At 41.6% G+C, this 23,163-nt stretch overlaps 1 protein-coding gene across 1 annotated transcript; it reads left to right on the top strand.

Moving 5' to 3' along the window:
• Positions 1 to 478: 478 nt before the first annotated feature.
• mat2b (methionine adenosyltransferase II, beta) lies at positions 479 to 23,161 on the top strand. The gene is made up of 7 exons (XM_048603475.1): positions 479 to 532; positions 3,180 to 3,407; positions 7,372 to 7,486; positions 8,348 to 8,500; positions 10,658 to 10,851; positions 12,110 to 12,223; positions 19,738 to 23,161. The coding sequence occupies exons 1-7, from the start codon at positions 479 to 481 to the stop codon at positions 19,906 to 19,908; spliced, it is 1,029 nt and encodes a 342-aa protein (XP_048459432.1). The 3' UTR covers positions 19,909 to 23,161.
• The last annotated feature ends 2 nt before the right edge of the window (positions 23,162 to 23,163 follow it).

Raw genomic sequence — 23,163 nt, 5'->3', positions numbered from 1 at the left:
TACCCTGAAAACTCTGACGGAGATGTCCTGAAGTTGAAATGACTGACCTCCAACAACCACAACTGTCTTCATTTGCACCCAGTATGACACTGAGTAGTAGCAAAATTTTCCTCTGATTCCCATCAGAATATTTGTGGTATCACTATCTCCGGTGAGTTGTTTAATTGTCCACCACCATTCATGCCTGCATGTGCAGGAAAGGTTGTCTCCCTTGTGGGAGAGTCTGGGACCAGAGGGCATGACCTTAAGAGTTAGGGGTCACATATTTAATGCAGAGATGAGGAGGAATTTCTTCTCTCAGAAGTAGAGGATCTGCACTACGGTTTAATGTAGAGGGCCGTCGGGGCTGGGTTGTTGGGTATATTCAAAGTTGAAAGAGATTTTTGATCCGTCAGGGAATTGGGATCATGGGAAAAGGCAGGAAAGTGGAGTTGAGAATGATCAGATTGACCATGATGTCGTTGACTTGATGGGTTGAATGGCCAAATTCTGCCCCTGTGTCTTATGGACTACAGAACTTGGATCTGGCCAGGTAGGTTGTGGAATTGCTTAGCTCTATGTCTTGCTGCTTTTGCTGTTTGACAGCAGAATCAGGTTAACATCTCATTTTTCATTACTGAGAGCAAAAAGTGCTGGAGATCAGTGGTTCAGGTTGCATCCATGGAGAGAAAGCAAGCTAATGTTTCGAGTCTAGATGACTCTTCATCAGAGCACTTCAGTTCTAATGGAGAGTCATCTAGACTCGAAACATTAGCTTGCTCTCTCTCCACGGATGCTGCCTGACCCGCTGTGACCTCCAGCATTTTTTTTTTTGCTTTCAGTACTGATTCCAACAATTTTCTCCTTCATTTTTTTTCGTTATGGCTGGTGCCACTTCAGGCATGGCCTCCAGCAAGGTTCATTGAATCAGTGTTGATCCCCTGTCTTATTGATAATGGTAGAGTCAGCGATACACCGGGCCATGAGGTTGCACGTTGTGTTGGAGGTTTAGCTCAGTTGGCTGTATGGCTGGTTTGTGATGCAGAGTGATGCCAACACTGTGGGTACAATTCCTGCAGTAGCTGAGGTTACCATGAAGGACTCTCTTTCTCAAGCTCTGCCGTCACCTCAGCTGTAGTGATCCTCCGGTTAAACCACTACCAGTCATCTCTGTCTGAGAGAGCAACCCTATGGTCTGGTAAGACTATGGCAACTTCGCCCTACCTTTAATTCTGCTGCAGACCTGCATGAGTTCATGGATCCTCAGTCTTAAGTTGTTAGATCTGTTCAAAGTCTATGCCATTTAGTATGGTGGTAGTATCACACAATACAATATTGGATATTTTCAATGGGCAGGTAGGACTTTGTCTCCACAAGCACTGTGTGATTGTCTTTCTTACTGATGCTGTTGTGCGAAGATTGGTGAGGATGAAGTCAGGAATATTTTTACCAGGTTCCTTCACTACCTGCCACACACCCAGTTTTGGTCTGTTAAGATCTTTTATCTCTTATTTTGATTGTGAGGGACAACATATAAACTTAGCAGTTTGTCAACAGAAATTCTGTGTAATGTGGGGAAAACAACAGCTTCCATTTAAGTGGCACCTTCCAATGCAGTAAAGCATCCCAAGGCACTATTCATAGTGGATATGTGTTGTTAGGTGGTGGTGGTGGTGGTGGTGGTGGGGGAGGGTGGGGGTCGGGGGGAGAAGAAAGAGAGACAGACAGAGCATCTTAAAACTCTTTCTTGTCCATGTAGTTGGCTTCCCGCTGTCTTGTTTTTGTGCCAGCATTTTTTTGTTTTTGCTACAACAGTATCCTTATTGAATATGGGACTTCCTTTTGTAAATTTCTCATGCTTTATTGTGTTAGTTTGCATGTTTGTGCAGTTTCCTAAGGCTGCTATCTCCATTACTATTTTTGGTTGAACTGACATGAATTCATCCTTCATTTGTTTCTTAAAGCTTGTAAAAGGTAAAGGCAAAGTTGCCGTAGGCTTAGGGCTGCTCTCCCATGTGTGTGCCTGTGTGTATCAGTGTGAGAGAGAGAGAGAAGTAGTGGTAGTTTAACCTGGGGGTCACCACACCTCAGGTGAAGGGAGAGGTTCAGCAGGAGGGCCCTTCATGGTAACGTCAGCCAGTATGGGAATTGAACCCACCCTGTCAACATCATTCTGCATCACAAACTAACCATCCAACCAACTGAGCCACATGACCCCTTTTAAAGCTTTTAAACCATTGCCTTCACCAACTCTGCCCACTGCCACTGTCTGTGCCAATCACTGCTACCACTCTGCTCCTGAGGATGCATATATTACTGTCTCAGATTATAACTTACCTTTTATAATTGAAAAAAGTGTCTTTTCTACAGTGCCTTCTATAAAATTAGGATGTCCAAAAGCACTTTACAGCTAAATGAAGTATTTTTGAAAAGCAGTCTTTATTGTTATACAGGGAAATGCAATATATAGTTTTCACCCACCAATATCCCACAGTCAACAATGGGATAAATATCAGATCATCTGTTTTAATGATCTGATAACCTCCTGGCTCTGGTACTTCTATCCAAAACCAACATTAAGCAACTGGATCAAAGTGGTGAAGGAAACGGTCGGTATAAGTGGGTCTTCTTCTGGTTGGCAAAATGCAGTGTGTGCCCGGTCAATGGAATCAGTACTGAGACCTCACCGTTTTATAATTGGATAAAGGTGTGGTTGCCAATTTGTTGACAGGAGGTACAGTAGGTAGAAAAATTAAGTTGTGAGGAGGAGATGAGCTTGCAAAGGGATACAAGTAGGTTAAGTGATTTGGCAGCGATCTGGCAAACGGAATATCATGTGGGAAAATGTGAAATTGTCCGCTTTGGCAGGAAGAATAAAAATAAAGCATTTTATCTAAGTGGAGAGAGATTAGAGTTCTGAGCTGCGTAGGAATCTGGGTATCCTAGTACATGAATTCCATAAAGTTAGAATGCAGGTACAGCAAGTAATTAGAAAAGTTAATACAATATTAACATTTATTGCAAAGGGAGTTGAATACTAAAAGATTATACTTCAATTATACAGGGCTCTGGTGAGACCACATCTGGAGTACTATGTACAGTATTGGTCTCTTTTTAGTTAAGGAAGGATGTCAATGCATTGGGAGCAGTTTAGAGGTTTGCTGGAATGGGTGGGTGTGTTTCAAAGGCAATATGGTTAGGCATTGAGTGTGTTGTTGCATCTTTTGTTGCAGGTGGAAACTTGCGTGCCAGACAGACGTGTCCTGATCACCGGGGTAACAGGACTGCTTGGCCGTGCTGTATATAAGGAGTTTCTGGAAAATGACTGGAACACAGTGGGCTGTGGTTACAAGAGAGCGCGACCTAAATTTGAAAAAGTGAACTTGATGGATCCAGGGGCAGTGCGACAAATTATCCAGGATTTTAAGGTATTGAATGTGAGCGCATTGTGCAGAATGTTTGTTTTCTTATGAAATAGTTATTAACTGGCATGGGGCACCAGCTGTCACTGGAACAGGGCTCTCAGTAGGGAATGCGCTTGCTGGTGATTGCTTCACAGGCTTGATCCTTCTATTGAGGAACTTGCCATTTACAGTGTTGGTTAATCTTAGTTTCTTGCACGTTTTGTTACTCTTCATGTCTGAGTTTAAAGTTCACTGACTGTTCGTTGACTTAGTTGACAGGAAAGGCCCATGTTGTCTTCACGTATATCCAAAAACATCCTCGTTCTAGCTGGCGCATTGACTGGGTTGTCTTCATCTGGGAGCAAGCAAGTAATAGGGATCATGACTGAAGTTGCCACAGATTAGTGGATGAAAGGACCTGCACGGAATTGAAGAATTTGAGCTTATATTGAGCCTGTCATGGTTTTAAGACCTCTCGGATTACTTTGTAGCCATTAAAGTGTAGTCACTATGATAATTTAGGAAGTACATTGGTCACTTTTGGACTCAGAATCCCATGAACATCAACAAAATGATGATGAGATCATTTGTCTTAATGTTATTTGGTGAATAAATTTTGCCTGGAATATTTTAGAGAACTCCCCAGCTGTTTTTTGCATAATGCTGTGGGATCATTTATATCCAGCTGAGAAGGTGGACCAGTCCTCAGCATTGTATTTCAAATGAAATACAACAATTCTGAAAGTGGAGTTTACCTTCATTATTGTAATTGTCTGCCAGTCTGGAATTTGTTGTATTCTAGTCTCTGAGTGAGATTTAACTGACAGTATTCTGATTGAGAGGCAAAGGAGAGTGTTGCCTACTGATGCCTAATTACCTAGAAATTAAACCATAGCCTAAACAGTGTTGTTTCTTCTCCCTCCAAACAGCATCCTAATTGTGTGTGACTCCATGTTTACCTTTATTCCTTGCTTCATTTAATCTATTATTAATGTTGAAATGGTCTGTGCTTAACTAGCAGAGTCACAAACCCCAATAGCACATTCCTCCAACCCTTGGTGTAAAATGTGTTTCTCTGCTCTGTCCTAAATGTGTCATCTTTGGACATCTTATTCTTGACCCTCAAACTCTGGTAATAGTATGTTTCCGTCTACTTTATCCCTGTTTTTAATAAATATAAATATTTTTACCCAATCATCATGCAATCTTCTGTATCCAAACAACAAGGAGAACAAATACCAGGCTTTTATAATTTCATTCAATCCCATTATTGCCACATCTAAACCCACCTGCCCCCAAACCCATCATAATTCTCGAGTTATGCTTTCAGTTCTAGGTACCTCGTGTGGATATGTCTGGGAGGAAGTGCAGCATAAATTTACGCAATGATTCTTGCATCCTGGTCACAGAGTTTTTGTGAGGAGAGATTGTATTCCTGTAGAATTTACAAGATCAAGAGATGACTTGATTGGGTTTCTATTCAAATTGCTCATCTCAATATCTTGGATAGAGAGAAACTGTTCCATCTGGTTGAGGAGCCTAGGGATAGGGGATGTGGCTTAAACAATAGAGCTGGAGAGTTCAGAAGTCCGGGTTGGAAACACACCAGTGTAAAAAATTATGATCGTAGATTAGAACTCTTTCCACAAACAAGAGTTGATGCCAGATTGAATGCAAGTGTTAAATCTGAAGTTTAAAGATTTCTGTTGAACTAAGGTATTGTGGAATATGGCAAAAGCTTAGTACCTGTCATTAGGTCTTGCATTAAATGGACAAGGTCAGAAGTCACATGACACCAGGTTATAGTCCAACAGGTTTATTTGAAATCGCAAACGTTCCGAGCACTGCCCCTTCATCGGATGAAGTGACTTTACCTGATGAAGGAGCAACACTCTGGAAGCATGTGATTTCAAATAAACCTGTTGGACTGTAACCTAGTATCCTGTGACTTTTGACCTTGTCCACCCCAGTCCAACACTGGCACCTCCACATCATTGAATTGTGTGGGACAGACTAGAGGGACTAAGTGGCTTTCTTGTGTTCCTATGTTTCTATAATTTATAGGTATTGTTGCTATACATCAGACTTTAGTACACCTGGGTCCCAGTATTCCGGCCTGTGGATAGTTGGATACTGGATATACCCTGAAAGATGTGTTGGCAGCTGTCTGAAGTTAAAACACACTGACTACGCCGTAACTGACCAGGAAGTTTAAATCTTCAGTGGGTGATTACCTAGCATCCCCATCTCTGAGTCAGAGGAAGGAGTCTTTGGAGAATTCCTTGCCTTGACAGTGAGGAATTATTTGAGGGATTAAACTAACACAGCCCTCCTATCCCTTACACTTGATTCACCCTACCCTGCTCCCTCTCCTACTTTAAAGTGAGCTTTGGCACTTTCAAATATTTTAAAAAGGGATATATGCTGATATGTACAAAGTCGAAGCTGATTTCCTACGATGAAGGCATCTGGGATCAACCACTTCCTGAAGTCTAGCTGTAAAAGTCACTGACTGGTGAATGGATACATTTTAATAGGTTTATTGTCAGTTGAATCTTTCCTGACTGTAATTGGAAGATTTGGGCACATGTTAAATTAGATTTATTTATTGTCACATGTATGTCTGTTGTGCTGTGTCATGGCATATTGTTCGATTCTTTCTTCTCGCCATGGTGGTTTTAGGCAACAAAAGTGCTATTTATTTACAGTCACTTTTTCAAGTACAGTTTCTCCTTCCTGGTACTCCCAGGATTTACAATTTTATGATTTGTACGTTTACACTATTTACACTGTTTTAATTTTGGCCTACGATGTATCTGTTTAATCAATGACCTTATGGATTACTCGTGGAATGTAAATCAAGTACTGTTTGTTGGAACAAAGACTGTATTGGAAAAGGTGACTCTTTGGCAGAACGTTATACCCAATGCCCCTCATCACTGGACCTGCAATGTTGACTCTCCTTTCCCTCCACAGATACTGCCAGAGCTGTTGAATTTCTCCAGTAATTTCTGTTTTTGTTTCAGATTTCCAACACTTGCAGTTCTTTTTGTTTGATTTTAATGTTTGTCTAACCCTGTGCTATACCTGCTATGGGGGTGTTTGAAGTGTATCAAGGGAGCATTCCTCAGTAGGAGGGGTCAAAATATTTTTTCTTATTCGTGTGCTAATTTCTGGTTCTTGGGCCTGCATTTTTATTCTCATTAATTTATTAGGCCATGCTGAAGTAATAACAATACCTTCCTTCTGTAATTGTGTTGACGTATGTGGTATTTCAACTTTCTCTGACAACTAGAATTAGAAATAGTTCATCAACATCATCAAATTATCAACTTTCTATTAACCCTGGAGCCACAATGCACTGGCATTAATTTCCTAGACACAACAGTATTTAAATTGGTGCAAGACAACAGGCGTAAGTGAATAAAATAACTGTCACCAATGTCTAAGCATTAAAAGCTGTCACCTTAAAAACAACTACTGCAGATTGGTGCGGTCACAGCTAATACGTTTCGATCATACATGCACAAAGCTGAAACATTTACTCTATATCCTGCCCCACATTCTACCTGCCTAGGGAATGTTTGCTGACACTCTGCAGTGGGGGGAGTGCTCCAGTTATTCCCTACCCCAGTACAATGTAACAAATTATTCCCTGAAGGAAGAAGACAGGGTGTGTGTCTGTTAGATTTGTGCATAGTCTCAGGTTACACAGATTGCACATTTTTGATTTATTGCCCTGGATTAAAAAAACTTGTCCACTTCTTTGAGGAAGGACCTGCTAAGCCTGCTTTCTCCATTTCCCATTCTATTATCAATTCTCCTCACTCTGAAACTGCTGGATCACCTGCTTTAGTAAGCATAAGAGCTCCTTTCCCTGCCTTCCCTGAATGACCTCAAGCTATGCTGTTAGAATCTATAGGAATACCTTCATGAATGCTGCTGGTAATTGGTTGAAAACTGCTGTTTTGTGTTAATCCTGTTACAGCCTCATGCTGTTATACACTGTGCTGCGGAACGGAGACCTGATGTTGCGGAGACTCAGCCTGAATATACCAGGCAGTTGAATGTAAGCGCCTCGGGATGCATAGCCAAGGAGTCAGGTATTAAAACTCTTTGTGGGTTTGCATATATAAAACATAAACGTCAATGATTCCTTGATGAAAGATTGTTTGTAGGCCCATCATGCGACTTGTTTCAAGTTCTCAACTAAGTTTTTAATTCACACTTGGGTGGTGGACTTTGGGCTGGCAAGGTTGGCATTTATTGTCCATCTGAAATTAACCTGAGTGTTGGTGGCAGAGAGTTTGCTGCCCTTGAACCACCAATAGCATATTTGATACAAATTGTGTTGCTAAGCCACTTTGAGGGGCGGTTGAGAGTCATTAACATTCATGTTAGGGTGACATCACATAGGGGCCAGAACTAGGTAAGAGTGACAGATTTCCTTCCCTAAAGGTTAAGTAGCCAGATTTTTATAATAATCTGACAACCATATTGTCACTTCTACTGAGGCTGGCTTTTTGTTTGTTTGATTTTTTTTTTTTTTTTAAAAATTGAGCTCTGGTTCTGAAACTGCTGTGATGGGGCTTGAACTCACCACCTCTGCTGGTTCTTGCCCACTTTTGTCAATCTGTGACTCTTAATTACTCACTGAAGTACTGAGTTACTTAATTGTATCACCACTTTTGCAGGGTAGCTGTGAATGAATGGGAAATGATTGCTTCCCAGCAACACATGCACCCAAAGAATGAATAATCATCAACAAATAACATGGGACGGTGCTGGAGAAGCTATACCCCAACCAGGACTGTCTTCAGGACAGAAATGAATAAGAAAATGGGAGAAGTGTTGACTATCCTTTGGCCCAAAGAGATTTGCATTAAAGTAAAATGAGCATTATTTGACCTGTTGAAAACTTCTTGAATTTCTTTTTAAAGTATTGTCTCCTCCATACTTTACAGCTGAAATTGGAGCCTTCCTGATCTATGTGAGCACAAATTACATCTTTGACGGATCGCATCCTCCTTATCGAGAAAATGACACTCCAAACCCCCTCAACCTGTATGGGAAAACCAAGCTAGAAGGAGAGAGAGTGGTTTTGCAAAATCATCCAGGTGAGACAAGAGTCTAACTCCCCCTTGCTGTGTTTGTGGTTGGCTCTGGGATCATAAGGTTGGTGATAATTGGAATGCAGCAGTGACCCAGTTGGAAGGAATGTTATTTGTGGGATTCACTACTCCTGTTGTTTAAGACAAGTAAGTATGTTCCATTTTCAGTAGTGTGTACTCCCAACATAAAACCTTCTCAGCATGCCTCTCAGTTGTATACTTTCTCAGGAGTGCCTCAGATTGTCTCTTGTGCCCAATTATACTATCTGTTTCTAAAACTACTCCCCTGTGCAGGGCTGAGATGGCTAAATGTGGATGAAGCCATCTCTGAAACATGCACCTCTATATGCACAACTATAATCGAAAACATTTCAATAATCCATTACCTTTGTGTTGTCTCCCCACCAGTGTTCGTGCGTGTTGTCCAGTACTTAGCCTGAGTCCTGTCTCGCTCACATTGTTAACATCCAAAGATCTTTGTTCAGTCTTAATAGCATAGTGTGTCAACCATTTGAGTTGCTGCAAGAATCAGTGTTGGTGCTCAGCTATTTACAATCCATATTAATAACTTAGAGATACTACATTATGTATCTAATTTCCTAACAATGCAAAGCTAGATTGGCATGTGAGCTGTGAGGAGGACACCGGTTGCAAAGGGACATGGACAAATTGAAAGAGTGGGCAACAGGGTAATTGATGGAGTATTGTGGGGCAGTGTGATGTATTTGGTATTAGGAACAGAAAAGCAGAATGCCTCTGAAAGTTACGAAATTTATTGAGATTGATGTTCAGTGAGACTTGGGTGTACTTGCACAGGAACACAAAATTAGCAAGTGGGTACAGCAAGCAATTAGAAAAGCAAATGACATGTTGGTTATAGCTGGAGATGAGTACAAAGCGAGAAAGTTTCGCTTACAAAGTTTTGGTGAGACCTTGGCTGGTATATAGTGTACAATTTTTGATTTTTATATTTAAAGAAGGATATACTCTTATGATCCCAGCTGGTGGTACTACTGGGCAAGTTAGACCCCAAAATGAAGCCTGGTTTGAGAGGTTACATGTTCATTTTCTTTTTTGCTCCATTAATTAATGTGGTAATTAGTCACACACATTCGCACAAGGCTGCAGGTTTCCTTTAACAATTGACATAAGCTTATTATACCAAAGGAGAAATATTTTTTAAAAAATTAAATATATACAGCAGTTGGAATAACGTGAAAACTTCCAGCAAAACAAAGTTATGACCTGTTTCCTGTAACAACCTGTCACAGACACTGTTGTCTAGAGAGATTGCAACCTGCATCTCGACTCATGGGTTCTATTTACCAGATTCCTGGCAGTTTCTTGCCTTGGACTGTGGAAATCATTTGATCAGTCTTCCCTAAATCTGCCAACATGACCAATTGTATATCTCCTATTTCCATTATATCTTTTGCTCAAAATACTTATTCCTGTCTCCTCTTCCCTCCCCCTTTAATGTAGAGAGAATCGTTCATTTATTGCACTCTTGCTTTCCCTTTGCCCTCTCCACTCCTTCAAAAACTACCTGTATTTTCCTTCACAGTATTCTTGTATTTCTTATATCCTTTCTCTGTTTCCAACAGGGAATGAGAGTCAATAAGAACATGGGACTAAATCAATGAATCTTTCAAAGCACAAGCAGAGTCCGCTCTGTGATCGAAAGCGCTGTGATAAATGATAAGTGTCGAGGTATAGGTAGCTGTAGGTCGTTCCAGATTTGTGTTGACCTTTACTATACCTCTTTAAATCTTCTCTTTGTTTACTATTTCAATGAAGTAAGCTACATCTTCACTGTCAGTCTTTGTTTATGGGTCAGGGAAGTGTTCACTGTCTTGTCTGTCTCTGTATGATATGGGGCTCATGCTTACTGTCTCCCTGTATCCTGTGGGGGCATGATCACTGTTTCAGTGTATGATCTCGGGGACGTGTGATATACAGTGAGCATGCACCCTGTGTATCGTGCAGAAAGGTGTTAACTTTCGCTGAGCAGGGTCTGTGGAATGGTGTTCACATATGTGTGGTGCACATGTAAGAGGCTAAAACTTCATTCTGTACAGAGTTGGTTGAGGAGGAGTCCTTGCCAGCATTCACGCTGTTTAAAATGCAGGGAGATATTGAGTGTCTCTCTTCTCTGGATTTCAGGTGCTGCAGTGCTCCGGGTCCCACTCCTTTATGGCAATGTAGAGAAGTTGGAGGAAAGTTCAGCCACTTCCTTGTTTGGAAAAGTCCAGTGTCACAGCACAGTTGCCTGCATAGACCACTGGCAGCAGCAATATCCCACACATGTTGCTGATGTGGCCAGAGTGTGTAGGCAGTTGTCAGAACGCAGAATGCAGGTAGGCATAATGCACACTGCTCTTTTGCTGATCATTGTTTTCTACAATATCTGCAATTGTCTGCAATTCAAAAGAAGTTAAGAGAAGGTGAAGCAGGTGATGTGAAGGTGCGCAATGAATGCATATTCATAATTTGTGGGAATATTATAAATTGTTTGGGTTTTAGGCTGGACCATGTCAGACGTGTGTAAAAGTTGATAAAATATTTAACACGTTGACCACTGATCTGGTAAAGGCAGCTCATCCTGGCCAGTTGGCTATTCTTGCTAGTGGGCAATTTGATGCATAAAAACATAGCTTGGATATGCTGGAACGCAGGAGGTTGAGAGTTGAGCTTATAGAGGGTTATAAAATTGAGCAGTATAGATAGGGTTAATGGTAGGTATCATTTCCCTAGCATGGGGGATTTCAAGGGGGCATGTATTTAAGGTGAGAGGAGAGAGATTTAAAAAAGACATGAGGGGCAAACTTTTTACACAGTGGTTCGCATGTGGAATGAACTTCCTGAGGAAGTCGTGGATGTGGGCACAATTACAACATTTAAAAGACATTTGGATAAGTACGTGAATTGGAAAGATTTGGAGGGATATGGGCCAGGAGTGGCCAAGTGGGACTATTTTATTTTGGGATTCTGTTCGGCATGGACTGATTGGACCGAAGGGTCTGTTTTGGTGTTGTATAACTCTACAACCCTCTCTTTGTAGAGGGAATTCTGAACTTGCTATGCCTTTAATGAATCTAAAACAAAAATCGGGAGCTTGTTTGGTCAGTTGAGAGTCAACCTCATTGTTTTGAGGACTGGAGTAGATAAAGATAGTCGATTTCTTCTCCTGAAGGATGTTAGTAAACTCGTGGGATTTTGTGGCAGCCCAGTTCTTTTGTGGTCCCATTAATGACAGTCGTTTTTAAAATCCCAGTTTAAGGGATTTAAAATTGCCTGCTGCCTTGGTGGGATCTGAACTTGTCTGTGGGTCATTAGTTCAGCAAAATTATTACTGTATGACTGTGTTTGCATGAACATTCTAGTTCATGTGCTCATGCCAACCCCCCCCCCCCACCACACCACACAGTGGGATCACTCTCAAAGAGTTGATAATCACTTTGTGTCGCTTTTATAGCTCCATCATTAGTACAGTTTAATATAAAATTGATATCACTGATCTTCAATGAAGCTGTTTCAAATTGTTTGAATTTTTCTTGATTTGTTTTTACCGTTTATCATCTTCACAATTTTTTCCTGTTTTCTGACTCTCAATAGGACCCATCGATCCATGGAGTTTTCCATTGGTCTGGGAATGAGCGAATGACTAAATATGAGATGGCTTGTACAATGGCAGATGTTTTCCATCTTCCAAGCAACCACCTGCGACCAGTAAGTACTGGAGGTTTCTGCCCAGTTGTAATGTCACTGAAAATATCAAGTTCCACAATGTGTTAGTGGCAATGGCTGCTGTCCCAGTATAGACCTGCCTGGTTACAGGTGAGGAGTGGTGCCAGGTCTGACTATGCAACACTTGTGTTCCACAACCGTCGCCAACCATCTCCAACTGTGCCCTCCCCAGATCTCAATCTCCACTGGACTGAAAGAATGAGTGAAATTTTGATTGGTCCCTGTCCCTCTGAGTGCAAGGGATGACAGCAGTGGTTAGAGTTCAGGGATTTCTGTTGGGATATGTACTTGTATTGTCAGCTAGCTGACCTAGTGTCGATTTCCATCACTTTGTTTGTTCTGAAAGTCCTATCACTCTGGTATGTGAGTCGACATTGTAGGGAAATCTTGGCTGGTTCATCAGTGTCTGTAAACCGGGTTTGTCTCTTCTGTGACCACCATCTCTATTGAGTCACCAAGGTGACAGTATTATTACAGGGTCTCCACAATAGTGACAAATGAACCCTTGAATCTCTGGCAGGAGTGAGATACCACCTGCTTCAATCCAGTTAACCATCAGATACATTCATTGGTTACATATGATTAGAAAGAAGGATGGTACTGCCACCTTGTATACAGACACCTCTGGTTTTGTCTATTTTGACTAGAACAAAGTATTATTTTTGATCACCCAGTAGCTTACAGAATAGGTGTGGACAAACAGTGGTAATGTGACTGGATGAGTGATCCGTTGAGTCTGAGCTCAAATCCCAGTGTTACTCTATCACCACTCTTTCATTATCATTGGGTCAGAGTCCTGGAATTCCCTACCTAATGACATTGTGAGAATTGTCTTAATCACATCGACTGCAGTGGTTCAAGAAAATGGCTCGAGATGGGGAATTAATAAGATCCTTGCTCAGACAGCAGTTTTAAGAGTTTTAAAAAGCTGTTGTTAGTAAAAGTGACCATGAAGCAATTGGATTGCAACAGAAGAAAAATTAACTGTTCCAGTTAAATCCTTTAGCGTAGGAAACTTGCTGTCCAAGGTTTTATGTTGGAAGGATAAGGAGGCCATATACTGTTTGGAATATACAAGTATGGGAAGATGAGCAGAGGGCTGTAGGGATACAGCCCTACAGATTGCTACAAGTTGCAAGTTGTTCCTCAAACAAAAATATTCTAAGCAGTGGGGACAGGGACAGGTACAGGGGCAGAATTAGAAAGCTTTGAAGTTGCATTAAACTTGTATAGAACCTTGGTTGTGAACAGTTCTTATCTCCATCTTATAAAAAGAGTACAGAAACACTGGCTAAGATGCATAGAAGATTCACCACAATGTTCCAGAGCTGAGAGGATTATATTTGTCATGAAAGCTTGAACAGGCTGTGGCTCATTTCTCCAGAAAAGCAAAGGTTAAAGTGTTACCCAAAAGAGATCTTTGCAATGATAGACGTGTTTGATTGGGTAGACATTGACAAGATGTTTCCACTTGTTGTCATGAGATAATCACCAATAAATTCAGGAGAGACTACTTTATGCAGAAATTGATAAGAATGAGGAACACTTTCACAACAGGGAATGGTTGAGGAGATCACCAGATTGCATTTAAGGGGAAGTCAGTTTAGCACTTGAGGGAGAAAGAGGAGAAGATTTAGATCCTAAAGGATGGGAGGAGGCTCTTGTGTAGTATTAACACCACTGTGGGCAAATTGGACTAGATGGTCTATTTCTGTACTGTACTCTTGTGTGACTTCACTTCGTTAGGTGCCGTTCCCATGGGTTAGTTTAAAGCAATTTCTTTTTAAGATTTACTTTTCTCTTGCCAGTTGCTATCTTGCGCACTCCAGTGGTCTCCTTGCAGGGATGTTCTCTGCAGATGGAGCTCATTCCCTTAGCCAGTTCCTCTGTTCCTCCAACCCTGACCATCAGACTTACACAGTCATTCCTGCTATCTTTTTAACACCATGTACTAAGCTTGCGTTAATACTCACTCTACCTCCAGTGCTCCATATTTCCTCATAGTACAGTGGCCTGGACTGGAAACTGTGATTGAATCTGGTCAGACTGCACCCAGGTACTGTTCTTGAACCTAGACAGATTGTGCCCAATTGAACCTGGATGGTGCACTAGTGGATCAGGTCTGCATTAGAGATAGTGTCAGACTGTGTGCCCCAGCTGTAAAGCTAATAATTTACCACCATGAGAAACTAATTGCATGTGGCAGGGAATCTCAACCTTTTTTGTTCCTCAGATGCCCCCAACCTCCCATGTTATAAAAACTTCATGGATCCCTGTCGCAAAACACGTATTTACTTTCTGTAGAAAGGTCCTCTTGGTGCATCCCTCCTATCCATGCTCTGGGCTTGCAGAAAATGCTGGTCCCCAAGCTCATCCCTCTTCCTCTGTCTCCACTATCTGAATCACCTGTCCCTCTTTCCCTGTCTGCTTGGCCTTAGTTATCTGCATGATTATCAGTCCTCCTACTCCAAACTACATTCTCGTAACTGACAAACACAAAAGTACAATGAAAATGAAGTTGAGAAATATATTTCCTTCTAAATTGCTTGTTGTGGGGTCCAGATTGATGTTTAATTCCTTATGTGTCCAGACAGCTGAAATCCTAGCTGGAGGCCAGTGTGGGTTGTGCATAATCAGGCTTCCAGTGATGTTCCCTTGATCTACTGGTAATACTCAAAAGTGTAGGTTTGTAGGTGAAGAATGGGTGAGGTCATGCATCCAAGGGCAGCCTGCTAACGGGAGAAAAAATTGGAGGTGGGGGTTTGTTGCAGCTAGGTCGAGCAGGACATTGAAATAAGTTTGAAAGCTGCTCCAGTTGGTAGTGTGTCCCAATGTCGACATTGTGCTTTTTATCTCCATATACATGACAACTCACTGACCAGCTCACTTCCTCATTCAACTTCTGTCTGTCATTGTTGCCCTTTTTTCATTTGATTGACACACCTGAATGTATGTAAATAAAATAAGGGGCAATTAAATTAAAATCTGAAATGGAAGCAGTGTAGGCATACATGTAGAGCTGCTATTGGATAATTCCATTAGGTGCCAGATACATGAACTGAATGGGTTACAGTGGCTACTAATGACATGTGGCAATGAGAAGGTTCAGGGATGATGGTCTGATGCACCACTTGTGGTCTTGACAAACTCCACCATGCTCCAAATGAAACAAATTGATATCTGATTATTTTTTCCCCATCTTTGTATTCTGCCAACTGTTTGCTTTACACAAGTCATTTTATCAGCCATAAATGGTGGTTTCAGCAATTGTCCTTGGCAGTCTCACCGTCTCCCCTCAGCATTCCACTGTTTTGCTTGATCTATGAAAATATTTAGAGATTAAGTGGAATTTTACTTGGCTAGACATAAATCTTAAAAAATTGCACTTTCCCATCTCTATTGTTGGTAGACTTAGCGCAGTTGAACTGTAGAATAAAAATACGGCCCTGAACTCTTAATACAATTAAGATATCTGCTGTGCAACTGTTATGAGCTATTCATTCTTGCTCCTGGCTCCTCCAGTGTCATTGTTTTGGAACAGATTATGTCAGTTGACACCAGCCTTCCAATCCCTATGGAATTGCATGTTATTAATTGGTGTACATTTCTCAGACAGCTGGACAGGTGAAGTCTACAGGAATTAAGTCTCTGGTTTTCAAACCTTTTTAGCTGCTGGTCTGACTCTAGCCTTAAAACACTGATGTGGGTCTTGTGGTGCATTGGTGTTATCCCTAGCTCTGGGCCAGAAAGTGCAGGTTCAAGTCTCACCTGGCCCAGAGGTGTGTCATTACATGTCCCAGCAAGTTGTTGTAAAAAGAAATTGAAAATGTTGATTCTCTGTGAAAGCAGGAAATTCATGTACTCAGCTTAAGTTTAATCAACAACAGTTAGGACTGTGTTGTTAAATATCATACCATCTGGTTCTGTGTCTGTCAGTAGGAAATACTGAGGTCACCGCTCATCTGAGCATGAGATGCATGGTTATGCTTTTAACTTCGCACCCACCATACTGTGAACTCTTCTAGTTTCAACAGGAAAATCTCTGATTTTCCAAGTTGTCACTCAGGAGGAAGTCATGTGGTGCAAATGTCCAGTAACCGAGGAGGAATTCCCTAACGAACTGAATGGAACCTCGGGGTCGGATGCATTTAAAAACCACCTTTTACATAATTCTTCATCATATGTCCAGGGTGGCTCATAAATATTACTGAGTGTTCACTGATGTTAGATCATAACTGCAGACTTTGCATTATTGTGCTGTAGGCTTTGACTATCTCTATGTTCAGAGCTGAAAGTGGCTGTTTAATATTAGTAAACTTGTTGTCAACCTGCCAGTATTCTCCCTTGTCATTTTGATACAGTCCTACAGAATGGGGGTTGGTTAGCTGAGTTGGCTGGATGGCTGGCTGGCTCGCAATACAGAGTGAGGCCAACAATGTGGATTCAGTTCCTGCACTGGCTGAGCTTACCATGAAGGACTTTTATTTTTTTTTTTCCCCCTCCCGTTGCCTGAGGCATGGTGACCCCCCCAGGTTAAACCACTGTCGGTCATCTCTCTGTAATGGGAGAGCAGCTGTATTGTCCGGTAGGTTTATGGTGATGTTATCTTATACCTTTACATCACAAGAACAGTCCATTTGAAACACCATATTCATTCTGGTTCACAAAGTTATCTAATTAGTCCCATTACCCTGCTGCTTCTGCAGTTTTTTTCCCTTGCCAATTTATCTAATTCCTTTAGGGAAGTTTAGGTTGCACCTGCTGATACCACTCTTCAAAGCAGTATATTCCAGATGATAGCAACAACTTGCTGTGTTTTATTTTAAGAGATGGTCATTTTCCCTTGTGGCTTTTTGTTACTAATTACCACCAATCTGTGACCTCTTGTTACTGATACCTTTGCCGCTGGACGTGGTTTGTCATAAGAGTTGTACAGCATGAAAACAGACCCTTCGGTCCAACTCGTCCATGCTGACCAAATATCCTAAATTAATCTAGTCCCATTTGCCAGCATTTGGCCCATATCTCTCTAAACTCTCTTTCTATTCATATACCCATCCAGATGCCTTTCAAATGCTGTAATTGTACCAGCCTCCACCACACCACTTGTCTTCTAATAATTTACCAAATCCTTCCTGAATTTCAAGCACCTCCATTTATATAGTTAGGCACAGAAAGAGGCTACTGATCCCATTGAGTCCATGCTGACTCCCCATAGAGTAATTCGGTCAATCGTACTTCCCCACCTGGCTATACTTGCTTTGCAGATTTATTTCCTTTGCGTTTCCATTCAATTTTGTTTTGAAATTATCGATTCTTTCTACACCCATTACCCTCATGGCAGCAAGTTCTAGCTCATTGCCACTTGCTGCTTTTAACAAGTAAAGGATTTCTTGACATACCCCTGTGTCTTTTGCCAAAACTCTGAAAACTATGTCCCTTCACCCTTGTTCAATCCTGTAAAAGCAACAGTCAAAAGCTGTTATCAAAGCCTGTTACATTGTACATTTCAGTTAACTCTCTCTTCAATCTCCTTTGGTCCAAGGAGAACAATCCCAGCTTCACCACATTAACGTTATAAATAAAACACCCCATCCATGGGACCATTTTGGCAAATCTCCTCTGCACCCCTCTTGACATTGTACCTTAGGAATGATTTTACTTCCAGCCCGCATAAATGAACAACATTCTGAGGAAGGGTCACTCAACCCAAAATGTTAGCTCTAATTACTGTTCACGGATGCTGCCAGACCCGAAGAGGTTTTCCAGCAATTTCTGTTTTTGCGTTTGATTCACAGCATCTGCAGTTCTTATAGTTTTTAACATAATAAACTTGACTGATTATCTTAAATTGGCTTTTAGTGTATCTGTTAGCAAACTCTGGATTTTTCAACAAAGGTTGCCCAGCCGTAGAACCATCTCTCTCAGTAGATGTTTTGTGTTGCACGAACTGATTGGAGCAAAGCCTGTACTCTGCTTATTGTGTGCAGCCAAAGGAACATGTTTAATTTGATTTGGCCAGTTGAGATGTATGCTGTCTGGCATTGTACTAGCAGTGAAATTCTCATACAGCACTGCTCAATTCTGTGGTAAGCAGTATCCTGTTGGTGGAAAATGCCATGACGTAGTAGCAAGTTGAAAGTTGCTGAGAACCCCCCCGCCTCAGAGAGTCTGGGGCTGAGGGTCACAGTCTCAGGATGAGTTTTTGTCATTTAATACTGAAGTTCCTTCGTTCAGAACACTGAATGTTTGGAGTTTTCTGCACCATCACCATCACACCACCATCCTAGACTTGCAAATAGTCAGGGTTGACATTGATCACATTTTGGGCACTGGAAGAATTGACAGATCAGAACTTGGGCTGGAAGGCTGTGTTTGAAGTGGATCTGGCACAGTCACATTGAATGGTGCAGCAAGGCTGCATGGCCCAACTGTGCCCGATTTCTTCTGTTCTATTCGAGGGGTGTGTTTTTCACCCAGCGTGATTAAAAATTATAGAGTAAACACTTCCTTGGGATAGGAGTAGACCATTCAGCCCCTCTGTTTGTTCTGTCATTTAGTAAGGTTGTGGATGATCCATATTTTCCACTCTGTCTTGTTTGCTTTACGTTTAACAAGTTGCCTCCCAATAAAATCTAACAATCTCTGTTTTGACATTTTTAATTAACCTGCAGTCCTCAACAGATTTTAGATTTAGATTTTATTGTCATGTGTACTCCAGTACAGAAATGCAGGAGCACAGTGAAAAATGTATAATGTCGCCACACACAGCGTCATCTTTGTACCTAAGTACCTTTGTACCAAAGTAATAAGAGAAACAGTTAAAAAGTTAAGCAATAGAAATAAGTAGAAAAATAAAGAAATAAGGTAATGGGTAACATTAAAGTCTGTCTTGGTTTTGAATTGAAAAATAAAGGAATTAAGTTAAAAGCTCAACAGTTCTTGATGAGTCCTCCGCTTATCTCACTCTCGGGGAAGACCTCAGCTGCCTGTTCTCAACGCTGCTGCAGATATTGGGTGACCTCCCTCACTACCAGCTCTTCTTGTGTTGGGCCACGATGCCATCACTGCTCCTGAAGCTGCTGCCTCCCCACTCTCTCCCATTGCTTCCAGAACATGCCCAGGCAGGAGCCACTTGCATGTTGAGCTGAGACAGCTTTGGTAGGCTGTGGGTGAAGGGAAGGAGTTCCAGGTTTCCACTACCCTTCATGTGAAGATATGCTTCCTGATGTCACCCAAGTAATGGCCTGCCCTACCAACCCCAAGCTCCTTGTCCCTTGCCCACCCATAGCCTGTCTCCTTCTCCAAGTGTTGATCACCTCTTCTAATGTCTTCCCTGGTTTGCTGTCATTTGTTTTGTCTGATCTTATGCTCCCATGAGGCACCTTGGACATTTTCCTCGGTTCAAGGTGCTTTCTAAATTCAGGTTTTATTGTGGAAAATAATAATGACTTTGCGCAGTGAAATGGTCACTTGACAGCCTCTCTCCTGTCCAGGTCACAGGTTGTCCTGCTGCTGGTGCTTCTCGACCCCGGGATGTCCAGCTCAACTGTTCGCGCCTGGAGAGGATGGGGATTGGACAGCGGACCCCATTCCGAGTTGGAGTGCAACGCTGTCTCTGGCCTTACCTCCTGGACAAACAGTGGCGACAGACGGTGTTTCACTGAGACTGTGAAATTCGGTGTGGGAGAGGGACAGCAGCAAAAAGTGAAATTTGATGGAAAAGCACAAAAGTGTCAGAGTTTCAGACAACCCCCTCACTCCGTCCCAGAGAATATTATTTTTTTTAAAATTCACTGTCTAAACTCTCTGCTGTTGTGTAACCTTGCACACTGCTGGTTTACTCACTCCATGTGTCTGTCTGTGGGTACACTTTACAAAAATATTATGCACATTTTAAACTTTTGTTTCTGCTTTGCTTTGTGATTCTTTTTCAGATGTATGGGAGTTTGTACTTGTTTTGAATTTGTTTGAAAACACTCCAGCCTGGTGTGGGATGGGTGGGAGTTAAGACTGCTAGGTATTTTGTTCGGCTCCCACTTAACTACCTGTTTGTACACAGTGTTTCGGTTTCGTGTAGAACGGAAGAGTGGTGGAAGTCAACTTACTGTTGGTTGTCTCTGTCTCTCCACACAAAAACCCCCTCCCTCTCCCAGTGCATGGGCAATGCACTGAATCTCTTCCACTTAGTGTCGCGGTTTAATTTCAGTCTTCCGAGAAGCGTAGCTCTCTGGACACTGCCTGGCCACTGGAATCTCCCCTTTTGAGGGTCGTGTCCATTTAATTGTGGAGCGGCTTCACAGCCGAGGCCAATCCTGTTTTTTGCACCTGGAGCTACTGGGTGGTGAGCAGGAAACACAAACCTGCTTTCATTATGAGCACCCGTCCCTTTTGCTTCTTCCACCTGTCACCTCATGAAGATGCAACAAGCCAACGTGCCTCCCATCCAGGTGCCATCAAATGGGTTTGGCTAGCCTTGGGGATCTGATACTGAATGAGCAATCCAGTGGTTGTGAATTCACTCCCTGCCATGGAAACTTGAGAAACTAGTTTCACAAAATCAGGTAATTTATGGACTGGCACCAGGTAAAGTGACCACGTAGTTGTCAGGTTGTAATTAAAAACCCATCTGGTTCACAACTGCCCTTCAGGGAAGGGAACCTGCCATCCCTACCTGGTCTGGCCTATATGTGACTCAGTCCCCACAATGCATGCTTGCATCTTAATTGCGTGCGCCATCTAAGGATAAACTAAATCAGTGTTACTTGGAGGTTTTTGAAAGTGGAGTTTTAAGTTTTTCATTGAGCAGAGATGACTTTAAATTTGAGTTTAAAAATTGATCCATTAGGTTTTCACTGTTTCAATTATTTGAGTTTTGAAACAAATTCAGAGTTACAGGATTGTATTCTCAAAACTAGAATCTTTGGTGAGAAAAGTGTTTTGAAGGTTTGGATGTAATTTTTGTTCAAGGTGAAACTTGTTTATGAACCATGTTTTCAGCAGGTAAGCTTTAGATCATTGCAGATTTTCCAGTGTTTCAGTACTTTCAAATAGCAGAAGCTCCAAAAATGCGGTCTGTGTCTTTATCTCTGTAACGTGACCTTCAGTGTTTCCTGTGCATTGAAGTCAGCCCTGTCTTTGCTTTCTGAATGATTGTTTTGTTTTGTACTTCACGCTTCCCCTGATATAAAGCAGCTCATACAAGATTTATTGCCGGCTATAGGTTTAAAATGACTCGCGCATTTTCTATTAGATGTTAACAGAGCAATAGAAAAAGAGAGGCCACAGTCTCAGGTTGAGATTGTATGGACACCAAACAGGAATGAGTTCAGCGTTGAATACATATGAACAGACTGAATTCACTAATTGACGTCAGTCAGAGTGCTCACTTTCGTGCTGACTACTCTCCCTCTCTTTCCTCTCCTATCTCACTGCTGGGAATTAACGCTGAAGGGGATGAGATCTAACGACCTTATTCATTGTCTGGGAGTTTTAGAGCTGGCAGTAAATCTGTTAAACCCAGTTTGGATGTCTAATCTTATTAATCTTGCTTGGCACACATGAGCGCTGCTGTAGGAAATAATTTTTAAAAAAGTCTAAAAGGTGCATTGTGTTACATTCACTTGAGTGTCAGTATACAGGAAGCTTTGTTCCATATCTAAGCTGTACAGTGTTTGAGGGGCTATGTAGAGTGCATTTTTTAAAAAAAATATACTAGTGGGTTTTACTGTTTGCAGTCTATTGATTACAAATCGAAAACACTCCTCACTAATTAATGGACTAATTTGTGAATGTCAGGACAGCTCTGAATGTCTGACTGGAAGCTGCCTGTCTGATGCAGCCAAATATATTTACTATCACTGCCAGCTGCCTGTATATTTTCCCCTTATTTTCTAAGGATTTTTAAAAATCATTTTCTGTAATACTTACTTGGGAGCCTCATGCTGTCTGACCGAGAATCATTGTGATCTGGGATTGTTGTCACAAATGTGCATCCTTGAGAGACTCTAAACAATTATTCCTGGTCTCTGTCTGAGTAGAGCTGAGTAAAGGGCTATGATTCTTCCTGAAACATCCTATTTTGGTGTCTTTGAATTAACCACTGCCCTCAGATGTACAGTAAACCTGTGAACAATGTAGTTCCTAGCACTCGATCTTTTAAACATGGGCCAAGACTTTGAGCTCTGATTGCTGAGGAAAGTTTCATTTTTGTTTTTACTTCTGAAGGAGTCATGTTGGACTCAATATCAGTTCATTTCTCCCTCAAATGCTGACTTCTGAGATTTTTTTATCACTTTGATTTTATTTCAGATCTCCAGCATATATGTACTTTTTTTTTTGTCCTATCACTTCAGTTGATTGCATGAATTCCTGGCCCAGCCTGCTTTGTCCTGGAGGTGTTACCTCTTGCTGCAGATCCGTCCTGCAAGTCCAATCGCATTGCTGATGTGTTGACCAAGTGGCCATTCAAAATGTGCTAGCAGGCTACTCAACTATTCAAGCATCGCAGTTTTTCACCTGACCAAAGCCCTCCCATTTGTTCACATTTCTGCACAGAAAATGCTGCAGCCAGGACCTTGTGCCATGTGCATTATTCCTCAGCAAGAGAATTACATCTCAGGACTGCGCTTGAGTGTAGCAGAGGACAGTTTGATGTGGCTCAGCTCTAGTACACATATCTATAACCTTTTTGGCAGTGATCATGTGTTTTTGCAAACTGTGACACTGCTGAAACAATTCCAGTAGTTAACAGCCAATACACGTCTGTGGAAACTGGAGTCTTTCTTTATCTGTAAACTACACTTGTGAACAAACAACTGCAACATTTTAATGTGCAACTTGAAGGAATAATGCTTTTCACATTCTGTCCTGTAGAGACATACAATGTAGAAAATTTATTAATAAAGCTTCTACAAACTAGT

Source organism: Rhincodon typus, chromosome 12, assembly GCF_021869965.1.
Source record: "Rhincodon typus isolate 14 chromosome 12, sRhiTyp1.1, whole genome shotgun sequence".
NCBI lineage: Eukaryota > Metazoa > Chordata > Chondrichthyes > Orectolobiformes > Rhincodontidae > Rhincodon > Rhincodon typus.
The sequence above is the reverse complement of the archived record's forward strand: the minus strand, read 5'-3'. Positions and strand labels throughout refer to the sequence as shown.

Excerpts from the sequence above, each read along its gene's own strand:
- mat2b (XM_048603475.1), top strand. The coding sequence starts at position 479 with ATGGCCAAATTCTGCCCCTGTGTCTTATGGACTACAGAACTTGGATCT. Across the intron at positions 7,487-8,347 it reads ATGCATAGCCAAGGAGTCAG|CTGAAATTGGAGCCTTCCTG; the intron begins GTATTAAAACTC and ends CATACTTTACAG. Across the intron at positions 10,852-12,109 it reads TGTCAGAACGCAGAATGCAG|GACCCATCGATCCATGGAGT; the intron begins GTAGGCATAATG and ends GACTCTCAATAG.